Here is a 16,970-nt window from a genome sequence, read left to right as displayed (position 1 = left end):
GATATAGTTGCATAAAGTACAACTTACAACTTTTACAATTTATATTGAATGAGAAAAAAGTTTGCATTACCATCTGTCCCCAAACTAAGCCAGACCTGTATCTTGGGGATTACTACGCGTTACTATGTTACATCTTCAATAAGTACTTTACTTTAAATCTGGATAAAGCCATCCAATCAGTATTATTAAATTTTAGACTGATGTATTCTAGATATCTTGAAATATCTTGAAAACAATTTAGTATCACGTGAGCAATGTAAGTTTCTGTATCTACAATAAGCGTATAAAGGACATTTTAGAGATTGCTGTAAAGCTCTTAATATTGATTATATATAACACCTAAATGTGTTACGTTCAAAGTAACTAGTACCGCAATGCATTACATTCGTTGCGTGGTTACTCATAAGTCGGTTTTACGACCGCGAGCAATGCACTGAAAGTTATTGCTTACTTCCAGTAAAGTGAAATAGGTCAATAGTTTCAGTGCGGTAACAAAAGCTAGTTGAACATGCGGCCATACTCCTTGTCTATATATAACATGAGCTACTGGCAGTACCTACTCGGATTCTACCTATCTGATGATTAGGTATCTACTATGCAGTGTACACACAACTAATACACAATTTATTATCACCGACAGATACTTTACATAACTCAATTGCTATTAATATTCGTTTGCAACAAAGTGAAATTGTTTTGAAAGAATAGATGTATATATAAATCACTTGATCGCGAAACTGTTTCAATATATTTCATACGAGAATTATTAGCAATTGAGTTACATAACCCAAATATGAACTTCATCTGCAGGATTATGCAAAATAAAATCCAAATCATTAGCATCTTTTGAAGACAGTCGTCCTATCAGCGAATCTGAAAATATACACCAAAGAAACATGGATTAAAAACGATAAAAAGTTTTGAGCCTCTTATACTAACATATCCTATTCAGTTGTAGAGTTGGTATGAGAGAATCATTTTTTTTTGTGCCTTCTAAAAGTTGATTCATAGATTAGTTTTACGTAATTATTATTATTTTGATTATACCCTGTATTAATTTAGTAAAATGAAACCATTTTCATTTTACCTATTTCAATTGACTTCATTATAAATACCTAGTAGTTTTTTGATAATGTCATACTCTTATACTGCCAGTTCATCTTTGAGTAATTCAATCCGTCCAGCAATTTAACTATCAAAATAATAATGATGTACTATTAAAGTACGTTACAATCTCATTTTTGGCAATCCATTAATGTCTCCATTCTGTTCATGTTTCATGTTTCTTAAAAAGAGAATTAAAATACTATAATCACACTGTAAAACTATCTGTCTATAAAACTTCGTATAGGAGTTCAGCAGCAGCAGGGAGCTCGCCCGCGCATCTTAGCGATGCGCGACCTGTATCGGGAACGCGTTTACGAGTCACCGGGGTCACCAGATTCCGACAAACAGCTCGTAAATCCCGGTAGTCTGTCCCATTTTTTTTTAGTTTTGACATAGATACAATAAATAAGAATAGAATATGACCAATTGTTAGTTTATCTCAACTACTGTATTGACATTTTTTAATTTACTGCTCATTAATATTAACGATATTGTCCACTAGATAAAGTTAATAAGAATAAAAGTTATTAAGATAAGATCAAGTTATATAAAAAAAAAGATAATGTTTTGAGCTTTATGGATTTGGAAGCACTTCCCTAAGGACGAAAACTTAGGAAGAACTATAAATATACCAAATGTTCATATAAGATCTAAGACAGATTTATTTGTTATGCGCAAACAATTTAGAATTTCGACTCACCAGAGTGAGACTTTGTACAAAAGTCGATTGCTTGGGTACCTCTGTCCCATTCGTGTTTCTACCGTGAAGCAATTGTGTTTGCATGGCTGTGTTTCGGTTTGAAGAGGAATAACACCTGAGTCCTCAGGAATGGCAACGCATGGGGGGTATCATGGGCGGAACAGTATACTCTATTATGTCCATGGTACTGCTCATGTCTATAGGCGACGGTTACCATTTTCCATCACGTGGGCCTTCAGCTTGTTTGCCATTCTAAGTTGTATAAAAAAAATACAAATTTTCAAAGCATCTGTTTCTAAACAATTTCTTTCTGTTTTAATATGCTGTCTTCACGACAAATGACGATTTAGCTGAAAACCTAGGTATTTGACGAATCCGACATGAGATACTAAGAGTTCAGTATGTTATTGCTTTCTCGGGTTCTCAAACATACTTGTTTGTCATTTCTTGTAGAATGAACAACTAATGAGAAATTAAATTGATATAAAGATACAGACTTGACTTATTTTATTTAATAAATAATTGAATGAAGCAGTTGCTACATAATAAACACGTGTTGATAGGGTGTAGAGCAGCAAGGCGCGCGGGGGGCTCGTGTCGCGGGATGTGCGAATGGCCGTTATCGGCTGGGACACTGCAATGATTGTTTATCCAGCTTGTTCCTTGAATTGCAACTAATGACTCACTCATTTTATAATCGCTTGCTCCCATAAAAAATGTAACATTACATGTAGATAATAACTGGCACACAAAGAATAAAAGTTAAATACGTCAGCTTTATTAGAAATAGACCTCCTGTCTATTTCGGTCTTTATCTACAGTTGTTATATGTATATATGCAGCAGAAGTAACCAAGCAGATAATTTTTATACAAAGTCTCACTCTGGTATTTCATATAAGAAATGAAATAAAGCCATTTTATATCTATGCGCACCAAGGGTATTCTCCTCTATTGACCTGTCCGTCTCTGAATAGCTTCACTTAGTACCTCTTCCACACTCGACATTTTGCAGAAACGAACTGCCCGTATCGTAGGAGATGCTGATGTAAACTAAACTGTAGAATCTCTACAATTATAAAGAGATGTAGCCCCTGTCGGTATCTTCTTCTGCTTATACCATGGGGAGTGTTTCAAAGAACTTTATTTCCTTATTCCAGCTTCCCCTTTCCAATATTGCACCACAAGGATGGGCCAGCGACTTCATCCATACATCGTAGACCACCCGTGCTTGAGTACAAATAAGTTTGCCAACTCTTACGTAAACTCTACCCTAACATTGTGAAATAGCATTTCCCTTGACGTATTTGCTTTGCTACGTTTGAAGGATCCTGTAACTTCAGATATTTAAAACGTAGCGTAAATAAAGCGCTTAAGTGAGCAGGCGTAGTGTGGCCAAACGTTGAGAATAAAACATTTTCTTTTCGGTTGGTCATATTCATGGACCATGGTATCTTTGTGTTAACTGAAAATAATGTGGTCACATGTCACGCTAAAACAAAATAAAAATATATTTATATGTCAATACAGACTACAAAGTAGGACGAGATTATAAAAATTAAGATATTAGCATATAATGAAAACTAAAATAATCCCAGTGATTAGAGCAAACCAATCCCTACAGGCAGCACCTGTTCACGAATGACGGATAAACTAGCCATTAATACTTGGCATAAAATATTAAAAGGAGATATTTCAGGAGATTTTGGTATAAAATTTTATCAATATCACTACAAAGCAACTAAGCTATCGAAACATCACGGACAATCAAATAAATACACTCACATAATGGTGACGAACAGTGAAATAAATCTATTACTTTGTTGCATAAAATAATCCTTATTAATATTATAAATGTAAAAGTGAGTTTGGTTGTTGCCTTATAGCACCTTAAAAGCTTAATCAATCACTATAACATTTAGTATAGTACTGTATGGGATGGAGAAGGGTATAAGCTATTTTTTATCTTTTTATTTTTCTATATATTAAGGCTGGTAATCAAAATTGCATTACTGAAAATTCTTGTTAATTGTTGAAAATTCGTATATATATATATATATATATATATATATATATATATATATATATATATATATATATATATATATATATATATATATATATTGTATACATTAGTATCTATATAATAGTGTGCTATCTACCCTTAGTCTTTTTCTCAATGTCCTCTACCCAAAGGTTGTCTGGAAAAGATCGCTTAACGATAAGGCCGCCTTTTGTATCACTACTATAAGTATTAATATATTTACTGTATTTTTTGTTTACTTGGTGCTTAAAAGCCTGAAAAGAGCGTAAGGTCCTTTGTGCTATACAGTCTGGCTATGGATTGCGAAGCGGACGTCCGCGATACCGCGGCGGTAAAACGGCGCGGTATGCGTAGTCGTGCAAGCACCCACGCGCGCCCTCCGGAAATGGCGGTTCCGAACAAGCTTGACCCGAGAATTACATATGAGTTTAAATCCACTAAACATTCAAATATAATTCAATTAATGGACTAAAAATTTCAATTTCTATATCTCATTTTAATTGTTTATTTATTTGCATAATTTTACACCATCTTGCATTTTATAATATATTTCTAAGGTATCTCAAAGCAAAGTAACTACTTGTAAAATCACAAATCAATACTAGATAATGGCTTTATAAATAGCGCTGGTATGCGTTTTGTTTTGACCAGAACCTATTCCTTTTTCAGTCTATCTGATGTCAGAGGAATGCTATAAAATGCTGAATTGGCACTATTTAATTTTCTACATAATTAACAATCTGTGAATATCAGAACCCCAGTAATAGAGCCTATCAAAAATAAATATAAAAGAAAGTCAGCCTCTAGACATAGTGCAAACGATTCTATTGATAGAATTTATATATTGAAAAATTATAATTAGCCACTGTCTAATTATAATTTTCATAGGAGATATTTAAGAAAAATTAGAAGTCTATATATATAGAATTTATGCATCACACAGAAACTAACACACCAATACGAGTAATATGCTGTTTTCACAGTTGTTATCCTGAATGTTGTTAGCCTAACTTAAAATCTAGCACATGTTTTATTTGTAAACCACTTGATACGTCTTTTGTAATTAATTTATGTATTGATTTTCCTGGTATTTCTAAAATCTACACATACAAAATTGTGAGCAAAAGCTACTACTTAATAAATAAATAAATTAAATATAAAATTATAGCACATAATAATAAAAGTAAATAAGTACATGCATGTATTGTTTATCGTAGTAATATAATATTATGAATATATTATACCTCTATTATTAAGATTATGCGGATACAATGTAATTTCTGGACTTTTTAGGAGGAACATAATAAATAACTGGTAGCATTGATTAGAGAGAGTACCATATACTATAAAACAAAGCAGCGAAGTTGTTAACGGACACTAACTGATGAACAGGTTCCACAACGATCTATAATTGAATATTCTTTTTCTTTGTTTTACTCATGTAGTCCATGTGGCTTTATGCTTCACTATTATATAAATATAGGTCATCGTTGGTCTGCAATAAACGGATTTAAGATAACATTAACAGATGTTTCAATGATATAACTTCCGTTTTAATGATCGCCCCAATACCTGACTCATTGCAACTAATTATAAACTTAAATATATTTACCTACACTATATCTACTACATTATTGCATTATTTGAAAAATCTTATTAATATTATTAATGCCAAAATTTGTAAGGATGGATAGATGTTTGTTACTCTTTCACGCAAAAATTAACGAAGGAATTTGATGAAATTTAGTACACGGGTAAGTTATATCCTAACTTAGCTACTACTAATACTACTACTATTTCACGCGGACGAAGCCGCAAGTTTCAGCTAGTGATACAATAGTATATTTGGGTCGCTTTGACATACATAACGAAAAAATATTTTTGTGTTTTATCTTTTGTTTTATATTAAAAAAAAATTAATTAGTTTGTATGAATTCATTTGTGTGTCCTAAATGACTCAGTGTTTATCTATCTATCTATATTATTAATTCATGTGTTCTGTACACATATTCCAAAAGGAGACTTTCAATGGGGCTGATTATGAAATGCAAAGTTCTCTATACTCTCTCTCTCTTACCTAATATTTTTATTTCACGAAATAACTATTTTCTAAACTATCGAAAATTAAAATTATAATTATTTATTTAAATCTATTAGATGATTTCATATTGGACCTTAGAAAAAAGTTTTTGCTGTGGTATCAAATTCTAGTTTATTTAGAGTAATGGTACCTCAGAATCGATCCTACTTTATCTATATTTTTTGCTTGTTACGCAATTATATCATCAATTTTGAACCAATTTTGATATTTTTTTTATATTAATCCCAGTAGAATATAAACTAGGTACTGACCTATTTTAAATCTAACTTATCTATTTTTTTCTTTCTAATTTATTATAAAGTTATTATAAAGAACACCCTCAGAAATCGGTACTCTCTATTTATAAGATTTGAATTGTTACAAAATTAATGTTAAAAAAAAATACTGTACCTAATTATAAATCTTCAATCTATATACTTAAAAGGACGTTTCTAATCATTCTGAAAGTACAAGGAAGGTTATTTACTTAATATGCCAAATATAAATAACTTCTAAAAACCATTTGTAAAAAAATATATGTAAATGACAGTAAAACTCGTATCCAAACCATAGTGTAGTTTAAAGGAAGTATTCGGACAATCTGACAGTATACAGCAACTTTATACTATTTAGAGACTGTTAAAGAAGATCTGATGATTTTTTTCTGCAACTCAAAATGGAAAATACACTGACAGGCCTCCTGATGGAAAATAGTAACTTATAGACACTGTAGATATCGCAGAAAACAGTGTTTCACTTATGGTATCGCTCTTGTCAGATGCCTCCTTACCAAATTATTTCATTGCTATTAAACCGACATCAAAAAAGGACTCTCTAAATTCGTTGCATTTTTTTTTATATTTATGAGGTAACACCTCATAATTCAGACAGTTCTAAACCGATTTGATAAAATCCTTTTTCAAATCGGTTTAGAATCCGCCGTGTAGGTCTCGACATAGGCCATCCTTTCCTTTCCCGTGGGTATTGTAAGAGAAATGAGCAGCGTCCCTTTTAAAACATCATCAATGTCCTGACTGCGGTTGCCAAGCCGCCTGCTAAGCGTGGCACTACTGGCAAAACTTCTCTTATGGGGAAGACCTATGTTCAGCAGTGGATAGTTAACGGTTGATATAATAATAATAATAATATGTTTTAACCAACGATTTGATTGAATAAAAATTGCTACGAACAAAAATAGATCGTTGATTTAATAAAGTCAAGACTTTTAAATTGATATAATTTAAATGTCATCGCACATAATACAGTTGGGTGACAGTGAAGTACGAGTAATAGATTATTAGCACTATTGCACTGCGTGGTCATGCAAATTTAGCAATGCTGTCATTTTTAGTGCAAATTGATACGTATCATATGGCGTCTTAATAAACGGAGATGTTCTCATATTACTTACTCCTAATTCCACGTACAGTATTACAAATACAATTTATTTTATGGATAACAGACAGACAATACATAATAATGTTATTTAACTATAAGTAAGTCATATTAAAAATAAGTTAAATAGTTAAAAGTAAACACAAAAAAGCGACAAATTTCAAATTACATAAGGTTAGGAATCGTACTTTCTTCTGAGTTATGCGTAGGTAGTATTTATTTCACACACACACACACACACACACTATATTTCAAACTAAAGGCATTAGCGAGCGTATACAACAATTTAATTTTGATGAGCAAAAATAATGAAAGGATTGTCCCTCAAATATTGCGATTAATATTACTGTACTGATCATTTCCTGGGAGAGCGTATTGGGAAATTATAAAGCTCACTCAGTTGATGAAATTAATAAATTATAACTTTGATACAAGAGTACCATAGTAGTACAATTTATAATTCTTGTGTTATAAATATTATAAGCGCACATAGGTACAAGTACATAGTATATATCTACGTAACGGTAAAACATGTCTTATATAGAAACACGTGAGAACGGGCCCTAAGAGGCTAGCTTAGACGTAGGTAATGAATAAGTCAGCCATAATGTGATTTATAAGCTGTTTATATCTATATCAACATAAGACCACCTGGTTTGTTTAATTAATTCTAGCAGTTCAATAATTTTATGAATGGGTACCAGAATAGAAATCACTAGTATATTTATCTAACTATGTATTTTCACCAAATGCCTTCCTAGATAAGCGATGAGAAATTTGTGTCAGTATTATCTATCCTTACCATACCATCCAATATAGGTTTTTATCTCTTGTTTCATTTAAAATCTTAACTGACTTGTTAAAGTTACTCATATATGCATACATAACAAACGTGGAATTCATACGTTACTAGCGACAAAATTTACATATTTTAAATAAATCAAATTATTTTATATCTTTTTGCTAATATTTCAATACCATCAACCAATGGCGTACATAAAAAAAGTATACATTAAGAGATAATAAAAAATCCTTATTTTTGTGGGTACTATATATAGTTTTACTAGCTTTTACACGCGACTTCGTTGGCGTAAACTGGATATGTTCATTGATTGAAATAAAATGTAGCTTATAATAAATTTATAACGATTGGTTAAACTGTTGAGGTAACAAGAGGTAACAATTTCTTATATTTTCACATTTAAAATATTAGTAAAGATGTTCTTTATGGTAGTGCCTACCATAAAGAACATCTTTACTAATATTTTGTGATTATGATGTGTACTCATATGATCTCCATGCAGATTCAACTACAATAGCCTACAATCTTTTAGATTTAGTGATGATGCAATATTATGCTGACATCATTCTTATAAAGTAACCATAACGATATCAGCTGCAAAATTAATTATGCTGTAAAAATGATCGATGTAGATACCTACCTATACATAATTTACTACCTACTAGCTGTAGTTCTCAGCTTTGCCCGTTTGTGTATCAAATATAATTTAAACCTTTTTATTACTTTAACGTAATTGTAAAACGCAAACATCTAAATATATATGCTGTACTCAATTAAATACTAACCAGGCTATAAAAAATTTTAGAATATAAAATTTGCTATTTAAAATACACAAAATTTATTTATTTTTCATTTATTTATTTATTCATTATAATAATTATAACGTTCATTCATTACAACAATTATAAAATTTCTAGTCTTCGATATTAATGTATATAACAATCATTTGCATTTTTATACATGACAATGGAAATGATAATCCCGCCTCTACTATCGATAATTATGTGCTGGTGGGGCAGCAGTGAGAGATGATAAATAAGGTTGAATGGAGGCCAGTTCGCCCACCGTGATAAATTCCAGAAGAATTAACCAAGATGGTTTCCGCGTGGAGGTTGACTTGATAGAGTAGATCGCTAACAATAAAGCTATTAGATCTTCGTTATTTACAATCCCTTTCCCCCAGGACCATGGTGTTATACCTCGGTATCTAGTAACTTCACTGCCATATCCCGCCCATCGTCATACCGAAATACAGCCATGCAAGCACAACTGCTTGGTAGAAGAAGAATTGTTAGTAATGGGGACGTAAATCCCCATTGCTAGCAATATATCATGTCAGGTCCGCACAGTTCCCCTTAGAAATCATCGTGAATAATTATTGTCAAATACGTCACGATGGACCAACTGACCTGACTTCATCTTCACTTATTCCCTCACTAGTGTCCCGTCAGTATATACCAATAGCGCGGGCGGGGTTAACATTTAATTATCATCCATTAAAAAAACAACTGTTTCATGGCAAATTCACGGGTGAGTAGTAAATTTTACACGTAACAGAAACGTATCTCTATTTTATTTTTTATTTTTCCTTGTTTTTCTTATACAAAATCTGACTGGTAGTATATTACATTGATAATATATATTATCAGTATAATATACTACCACTGAGATTTCGAACAAGCATATGCTTGTTCGAAATCTATATAGTCCACCTGATGGTAAGTGGTTTTTGTAGCCTTTGAACGTCTGAAATACCAGGAGCAATACACATATAATTGCTTTAATGAGATTATTAGGGACTAATTGATCATAGACTCCGAAGATCATCACAAGATTTGAGTGTTTATTTAAGAATTTTAAAATATTTTTATTTTAATCTTCTATCCTACGATTATTGTAAATTAATTATAACAATTTTAATTTAATTATGTAATCTATTTAATAGTACTAATTATAATATAATTAATAAAAATTATAATTGTTTCTATTCCAACAACAAAAACTAAACATATTAAAATATGTTATAGGAATATATGAATATATGTTATAGGTTATTATAGGAACTTTTGTAGACATATATACCTATTATACGTAGTATTTTTATACTAACTAATGGTACTTTTATAGAAATATTCACGCTCTGTTATAAAGTAAGGAGGGCAACAAACTGTTTTAAACTTGTTCAATTGTATTTGTGTCGAAGTATAGACGATAAGGCACGTTTATTCTTATGTAGCATTATAATGTTCTTAATCTAAGAATGATCTAACTACCTATAGGTATGCATTTTAATCGATATTCACAATTATCAGTATACCTATATGAAAGTAATGTACGTGATAATATAGATAATAATAAGAGTTATTTTGTCTACTGTAATCGTTGTAGTAAACATAATTCTCAATATTATTGTAATCATTTGCTTTACTCAGTAAATGACCGTAGTATTTGTTAGCTGAAGAGTAGTTTTGAAGTTAATAAGAACCCTTAAGGGTTCTTAATTAATTAATTAAAAACCCTTAATTAATTCCGATTGACTCCGAAAGTAGTCGAGCACTCCCAGATTTAATACATGAAAAAAAAAGCCAATATAAATAATTACCATACAGTTATAATTACATTCGCGATACCTATTATCGCATAACGTCTTTCGTGAACATACTAACGTGGTTGAAGGTAAACCCGCTGCCATGTCTCGTATTAATTACCTTTGTTAATACATTTTTTGTTATCAGAAATCAGAAATTTTAATAAACACGTTTCTTTGTATACAACTAGAGCACAAAGCTCTCATATATCGGCAATATGTAGGTATACGTCGAACTCGAAATACATTTAAAATAAATCAAATATTAAACATTTATCTTAAGACGAATCCACTGTAAATAGCTATTACAGAGGATTCGTTCGCGCGGAATATTTGTGTCTTGTTCTCGTAAAAACTTCAATAAATACCTTCCTCCTATAAAACAAAATGTAATGAAATACAAGTCGTTAATTTTACATAAAATAAGAATTTGTCCATATTATAGAAAATGCAAATAATACTTGATCGTCTCCAAAACTTGTATATTAGATTTATATTTGGACTTCGCAAATACGAACACATTTCTAAATTTCGCACTCAGCTCAAGTGGCTCCCAATACGTCGACGCCGTGATTGGTATATTCTTTCTTTATTCTATTCTTTTCAATCCTCTTACACCTTAACTCAAAGAGCAATTCATATTTCTCGGTGACGTGCAAAGTCATGCTTCACGTACCTCGAATAATCTTCGCCTAGAAACTCCTTCACATACCTCTGTCTATTACACCTAATCCTTCTCCGTTCAGGCTGTGCATCTATGGAACTAGCTACCACCCTCTATACGAAACGCCCAGTCTCTAGCTTCGTTTAAAGTGCAAGTCAAATCCCATTTTCTTTCACTGTAGTTACTCTTTTTCTTATTTATTTTATTTCTTTATTTCATTTTACTAGATTCGTTATATTTCCTAGTGTGTGCTATGTATATATTTATATGTGTATGTAAATGTAGTATTTATTATCACTTCATTATCATAACTATCACTACATAGTATAAAACAAAGTCGCTGTCGCTGTCTGTCCGTCCCTGTATATGCTTGAATCTTTTAAACTACGCAACATATTTTGAAGCGGTTTTTTTTAATAGATAGAGTGGTTTATATGTATGATACATGCATAATATTGTAGAGAAACAATGATAAATTTAGAGATTTCTAATGTGATGTCGTAAATAAACACATTTTCTTGAGCTTTCATTGCAAACGCTGGCTAAACCCCACGAGATAAATCAAAATAATGTACTACAGTATTGTACACCTTAAAAAGGTCAATAAAAAGTCCGCGATGGTATCTCTTAAGGATAACCCACAATAACTATTTTTAAGGGAAAAAATGGCTTATTTACGAAGTAATTTTAAGCATTAATATTTATCCAATTATATCTTAAATACATTGTTTATTTAATATAGATCAATATGGTCCTTTACAGCATGTAATTTAAATGAATATTTCCGAAGATATTACAGATTTAAAATGCAGGGACATAGCGGTGCGACGGTACCGGCTCGGCCGGTGGCGCGTGACTATAAGTACCGCGTCAAAAGCCACGCTTCGCACTTTAAATGTTTGTATTGTCTAATGACAAAAAAGCTGTAAACGTTGTTTATAAGAACATTCTATAGTAGGTAGGTATATTTAGTATCAGCATTATAACCGTGCGAAGCCGGGACGGGTCGTTAGTTTGTTATAATAAGTAGTCTAATAAACAATATGTATTTGATGTTTTAGTGCAATTATATTATAGTATAGTGTAAAAATTGAAGATTGAATTAGAAAAAATCATTCAGTATCACTAATCACACTGGAAAAAAAAACACTTCTTTAAAAGAATACTAATAAATCTTGAATTTACTGGGTACAGAGGATTAACATCTGAGTCCTTAGGAATGGCAACGCATGTGGGTATCATGGGCGAAACAGTATACTCTGTTATATCCATGGTACTGCTCATGTCTATAGGCGACAGTTACCACTTTCCATCAGGTGGACCGTCAGCTTGTTTGCCATTCTAAGTTGTATAAAAAAATCTTGATTTCACATATACCACAAGTACTATCCTTCATTTATGCACCTGTATATGCCCACACGTCATAAATATCACCCAAGGTTACCAAATCTATCTAAGTTATGTGTGCGCTCTAAAACGTCGTGATAAGTAGAGTTTTTCTCTTCTTCGAAAACTACTCTTCTTATCATTGTATAGGATTGTGTTTCATTTAAGATAATAAAATTCACACATAAGTGCGACGCGAACTTAAACTTTTTTGGGAATCCTTTCAATAATTCAAGTTTCTATCCAAAAAGTTTTTAGATTGTGAATTGAGATAGATGTGTCGATCTATTAGGCAGATATGACAAATTCTTTGTAGCTATTTAATTAATCCTTCGTAATATATTTACAGGCGGTGTGCAACCAGACATTATGCGATTGTGAAGGCATCAAAGGTAGTGCTGGAGAACCTGGACCGCCAGGCTTTCCAGGCCTCCCCGGGGACTATGGAGATGATGGTCAAGAAGGTCGCATGGGAATACCTGGAGAAATTGGTGAAGTGGGGGACATTGGAGATTACGGTGATAAAGGAGAGAGGGTAAAAATAAATACTACCTTCCTATTATCTGTTAGATTTATGGTAATCGCTACACCGATTGGCAAGCCAAAGCCCATGTTAATAAATTCCTAACAGAAGCTACTGTACTTCTACTATTACTACTTACAATAATATAAACATAGAAGAAGAACATACTTTAGAATGGAACAGAAAAACTATTCGAATAACAACTGATAATTTTGACAAATACTTCGATGGCCTTAATGTATGAAGTCATAGACTAATAAAATTTCTTAGTCGTCTTTTCATATTACCTAGCAATTAATAGTTATAAATAAATTTATGCTAAATCTCACATTTTTTGTATACAATTGAATAAGTAATTCTTTAATTTTTATTTTTTATTTTTAGGGTTTAGATGGACACTACGGGCCAAGAGGATTTACTGGCGCTCAAGTAAGGAGTTGTTGTTTATTGAATGAATTTATAATTTGTACCATGAACAAAGTTAATTAAAACATAATTATAAAATATTTTAATAGGGTCCACAAGGATTACAAGGTATCCCAGGAACTATGGGTTTAGATGGTTGCAGTGGTATTGACGGCGTAACAGGCCCACCAGGGAGGAGCGGCCCGCCTGGTAACAGAGGTCCGCCCGGTTCATATGGTGAAAAAGGTTTCAAAGGGGTTCCGGGTGACGGTGGAGCCAATTCTAGAGGCATAGTAGGAGAGCCAGGAGTACCTGGTCGCCCTGGAGAATCCGGACGTCCAGGACCGACTGGCTGGGCAGGAAATAGTGGAGATCGTGGTGAAGATGGTGATATGGTAATCATGAAAAGTCTTTTGAGTTTTTTAAATAAAAGCGTATAGTATTTTGTTGATGTATAGAATATTTTATTAATTTCTCGCTTGCTTCATAGATGCATGATATAGCGGCCCCTTTTTTAATGTTGTATATTTTGTTAATATATCCTTATTAACTATTTAATTAATTTTGAAGTAGTTCTACCTAAAACATAGCTACAAAACAATATTATGTTATAATACACATTTTCGAAAATCAATTTAATGGACTGAAAAGTTGAAATAAAGGTAAAAAATAAAAAGTAACAAATAGATGGACTGAACATCGTCGAACTGAATATGTCCTCTAGATAAAGTCTGTTAAGAAATCGTGTAGTCGGATTTTTTTTATTAACATCTTTCGTAGAATTCATTAGATTTATTTTTACATGTTTATTTATTTACAATTATATAAGTAAATAAAAATGGACAGTACCTGCGTTATCGGTATACGCTGGCAAGGCACCAGTGAGAGATGATAGATGAGGATGAAAACAGATCAATTGGCCCATCGCGACGAATTCCACAATAATTAACCACGATGGTTTCCAAGGGGCGCCATGTGGAGGCCGAGCTGATAGGATATATTGCAAGCTGTTGGGGTTAACTTCATTACCATCAATCCCTTTCCAGGATATGTTGGATATAATCGGAATATATTGACTGACCGTGATAAAAAATAATCTAAGTCATTCTCCATCTCATATAATGCGTAGAAATATATCAAATTTAATAATAATCGGTTAAGTCGTTAAGACACTACAAAGTACGCTACTACGCTACAACGTAACAAACAAACTCACTTCTTATTTATAATATTAGTAAATAAATAAGTAAGGACTACAATATTGATTAATATTTTTAATATTACTATAGGGTCTACCGGGTGTCAAAGGCGAATCTGGATATAGAGGAGATATTGGAGACGATAATTTTGGACCTCAGGGACAAAAAGGAGAACCTGGGCCAAGAGGTGAGCCAGGTAGAAGAGTCGTAGTCATTTATCCACTTTATGACAATGGAACTATTGTAACAAAAGGAGTAAAAGGTAGACAAGGTTCTCCCGGTGAACAAGGTGACAAGGGAGAGAAGGGAGGACAAGGTTCACCAGGTTTGCCGGTACGTCGATTAAATTTTTATTTATATATAGATATATTTAATCAATTAACTTTACCAAACAAATAATAAGTACTTAATAATTCTGGTAACATTCTCTAAAAAGACTTAAAGGTGCTAAAAATATAGCATAATAATCTTGTTTAATTTATTTAAATTATGTCTTCTTTTATAATGTAATTTTATTAATTAAATATTACCATCATATTAATATTTTTTTAATAATCATGTAAATACAAATTCATGAAATATATTTTACTCTCTTTACTGTTGGAGTCAATAAATTCAAACCGTAACAAGAAATTTAAATAAAAATCATGATTAATTGATTGTAATATAGATTTTTTGTACTAATTTTGATTATCATTTGATTCTTCTAAAAGGGTCAAAATGGATTCCCTGGAATAGATGGCTATAAAGGAGATCAAGGCGAACAGGGACCAAGAGGTAAACCTGGTCACAGAGGTCCAGATGGACCCGCAGGGCCAAAAGGATTCAAAGGAGCTCCAGGATATCCTGGTCAAGATGGTGAAGATGGAGTTCCAGGAACACGTGGTCATGATGGAAGGTTGGGTAATCCGGGGCCTCAGGGTCCCCCCGGAGAACCTGGTATATATGATGAATCTTTAGATATACCCCCAACACCAGGCGCCATGGGACCACAGGGTCCTGAAGGATATCCGGGAGAAAAAGGAATGCCCGGATTTGATGGATTGGTTGGAATTCCAGGTGTTGTGGGAGTACCAGGTCCACCTGGAATAAAGGGTATACAGGGAAAAATTGGAAAACCTGGCATTTCACCAAAAGGAGAACCAGGAAATGATGGATATAAAGGATTACCTGGGTTGCGTGGTCCAACAGGATTACCCGGACCCGAGGGTAAAATAGGTGCAAAAGGTTTCCCAGGATATACGGTTCGAGGTCCAAAAGGTGATGAAGGTGATCGCGGAATAAACGGTTTTCCTGGGCCACAAGGCGAACGTGGTAGTCCAGGATTAATGGGTCCACCTGGAATTTCAGGAACTGGAGTAAATATTACAGGGCCACGAGGAGAAACTGGTAGACCTGGTCTACCTGGACCTATCGGTGATCCTGGAGATTTTGGGCTCCCTGGAATCCTTGGACCTAAGGGACCCCGTGGTGATGACTGTCCGTTCTGTCCATCAGGTACCATTACTTAATAGTAATATTAGATTAAGGGATTATTTAATCGAATAAAGTATCTGAAACATACTCGTATATATTATTAGAATAGAAAAAATAATTGAAAACATGAACACGAAAATGCGTAATAATCATGCACGTCCAGTGCGTGATTACTACGCATTTTCGTTATTCTATTCATGGATGGGTTTTATGTGCACTTTAATAAATATATTATTAAAAATTATAACACCAACTGACTTGTGACTAAACTAAGTTGGTATTAAGCTTATTTTATACAATACATACTACTTACATACCTAACGGCCCAATAAACATAATCGTTAATTAAATTCGTTACAATGAGCCTGATTTCATCCTCCCTAACACCTCATCAAAGTAAACCAATAGCGCGCAAGGAAGCATTACCAGTTTCTTTTTCTTCCATTATAAATACGTTTACGTTTATTACAAAACACAGACTAAAGATAATATTACTAATAAATATTAACACTAGAAATAAAGTATAGACTAAAGCAAACTACTTAACTTTATTACTAAACGAAATCATAGTTTTACTGTGGTTTAAGACCTTTTGGGATTATGG

General features: G+C 32.7%; 1 protein-coding gene across 1 annotated transcript in view; it reads left to right on the top strand.

Annotated features, from left to right (window-relative positions):
• The window catches only part of LOC113517042 (collagen alpha-5(IV) chain), a 45,292-nt gene that overhangs the window by 15,081 nt on the left and 13,241 nt on the right, over nucleotides 1–16,970 (top strand). Inside the window, exons 2-6 of the mRNA XM_026901559.3 lie at nucleotides 13,113–13,298; nucleotides 13,671–13,715; nucleotides 13,802–14,086; nucleotides 14,981–15,223; nucleotides 15,604–16,387. Of these exons, the coding sequence (XP_026757360.1) occupies nucleotides 13,113–13,298; nucleotides 13,671–13,715; nucleotides 13,802–14,086; nucleotides 14,981–15,223; nucleotides 15,604–16,387 (1,543 nt within the window). The remainder of the gene's footprint in view (nucleotides 1–13,112; nucleotides 13,299–13,670; nucleotides 13,716–13,801; nucleotides 14,087–14,980; nucleotides 15,224–15,603; nucleotides 16,388–16,970) is intronic.

Source organism: Galleria mellonella, unplaced genomic scaffold, assembly GCF_026898425.1.
Source record: "Galleria mellonella isolate WM207_F2 unplaced genomic scaffold, CSIRO_AGI_GalMel_v1 utg588, whole genome shotgun sequence".
Taxonomy (NCBI): Eukaryota; Metazoa; Arthropoda; class Insecta; order Lepidoptera; family Pyralidae; genus Galleria; species Galleria mellonella.
Note: the sequence above shows the minus strand (reverse complement) of the source record. Positions and strands in the feature narration are given on the sequence as shown.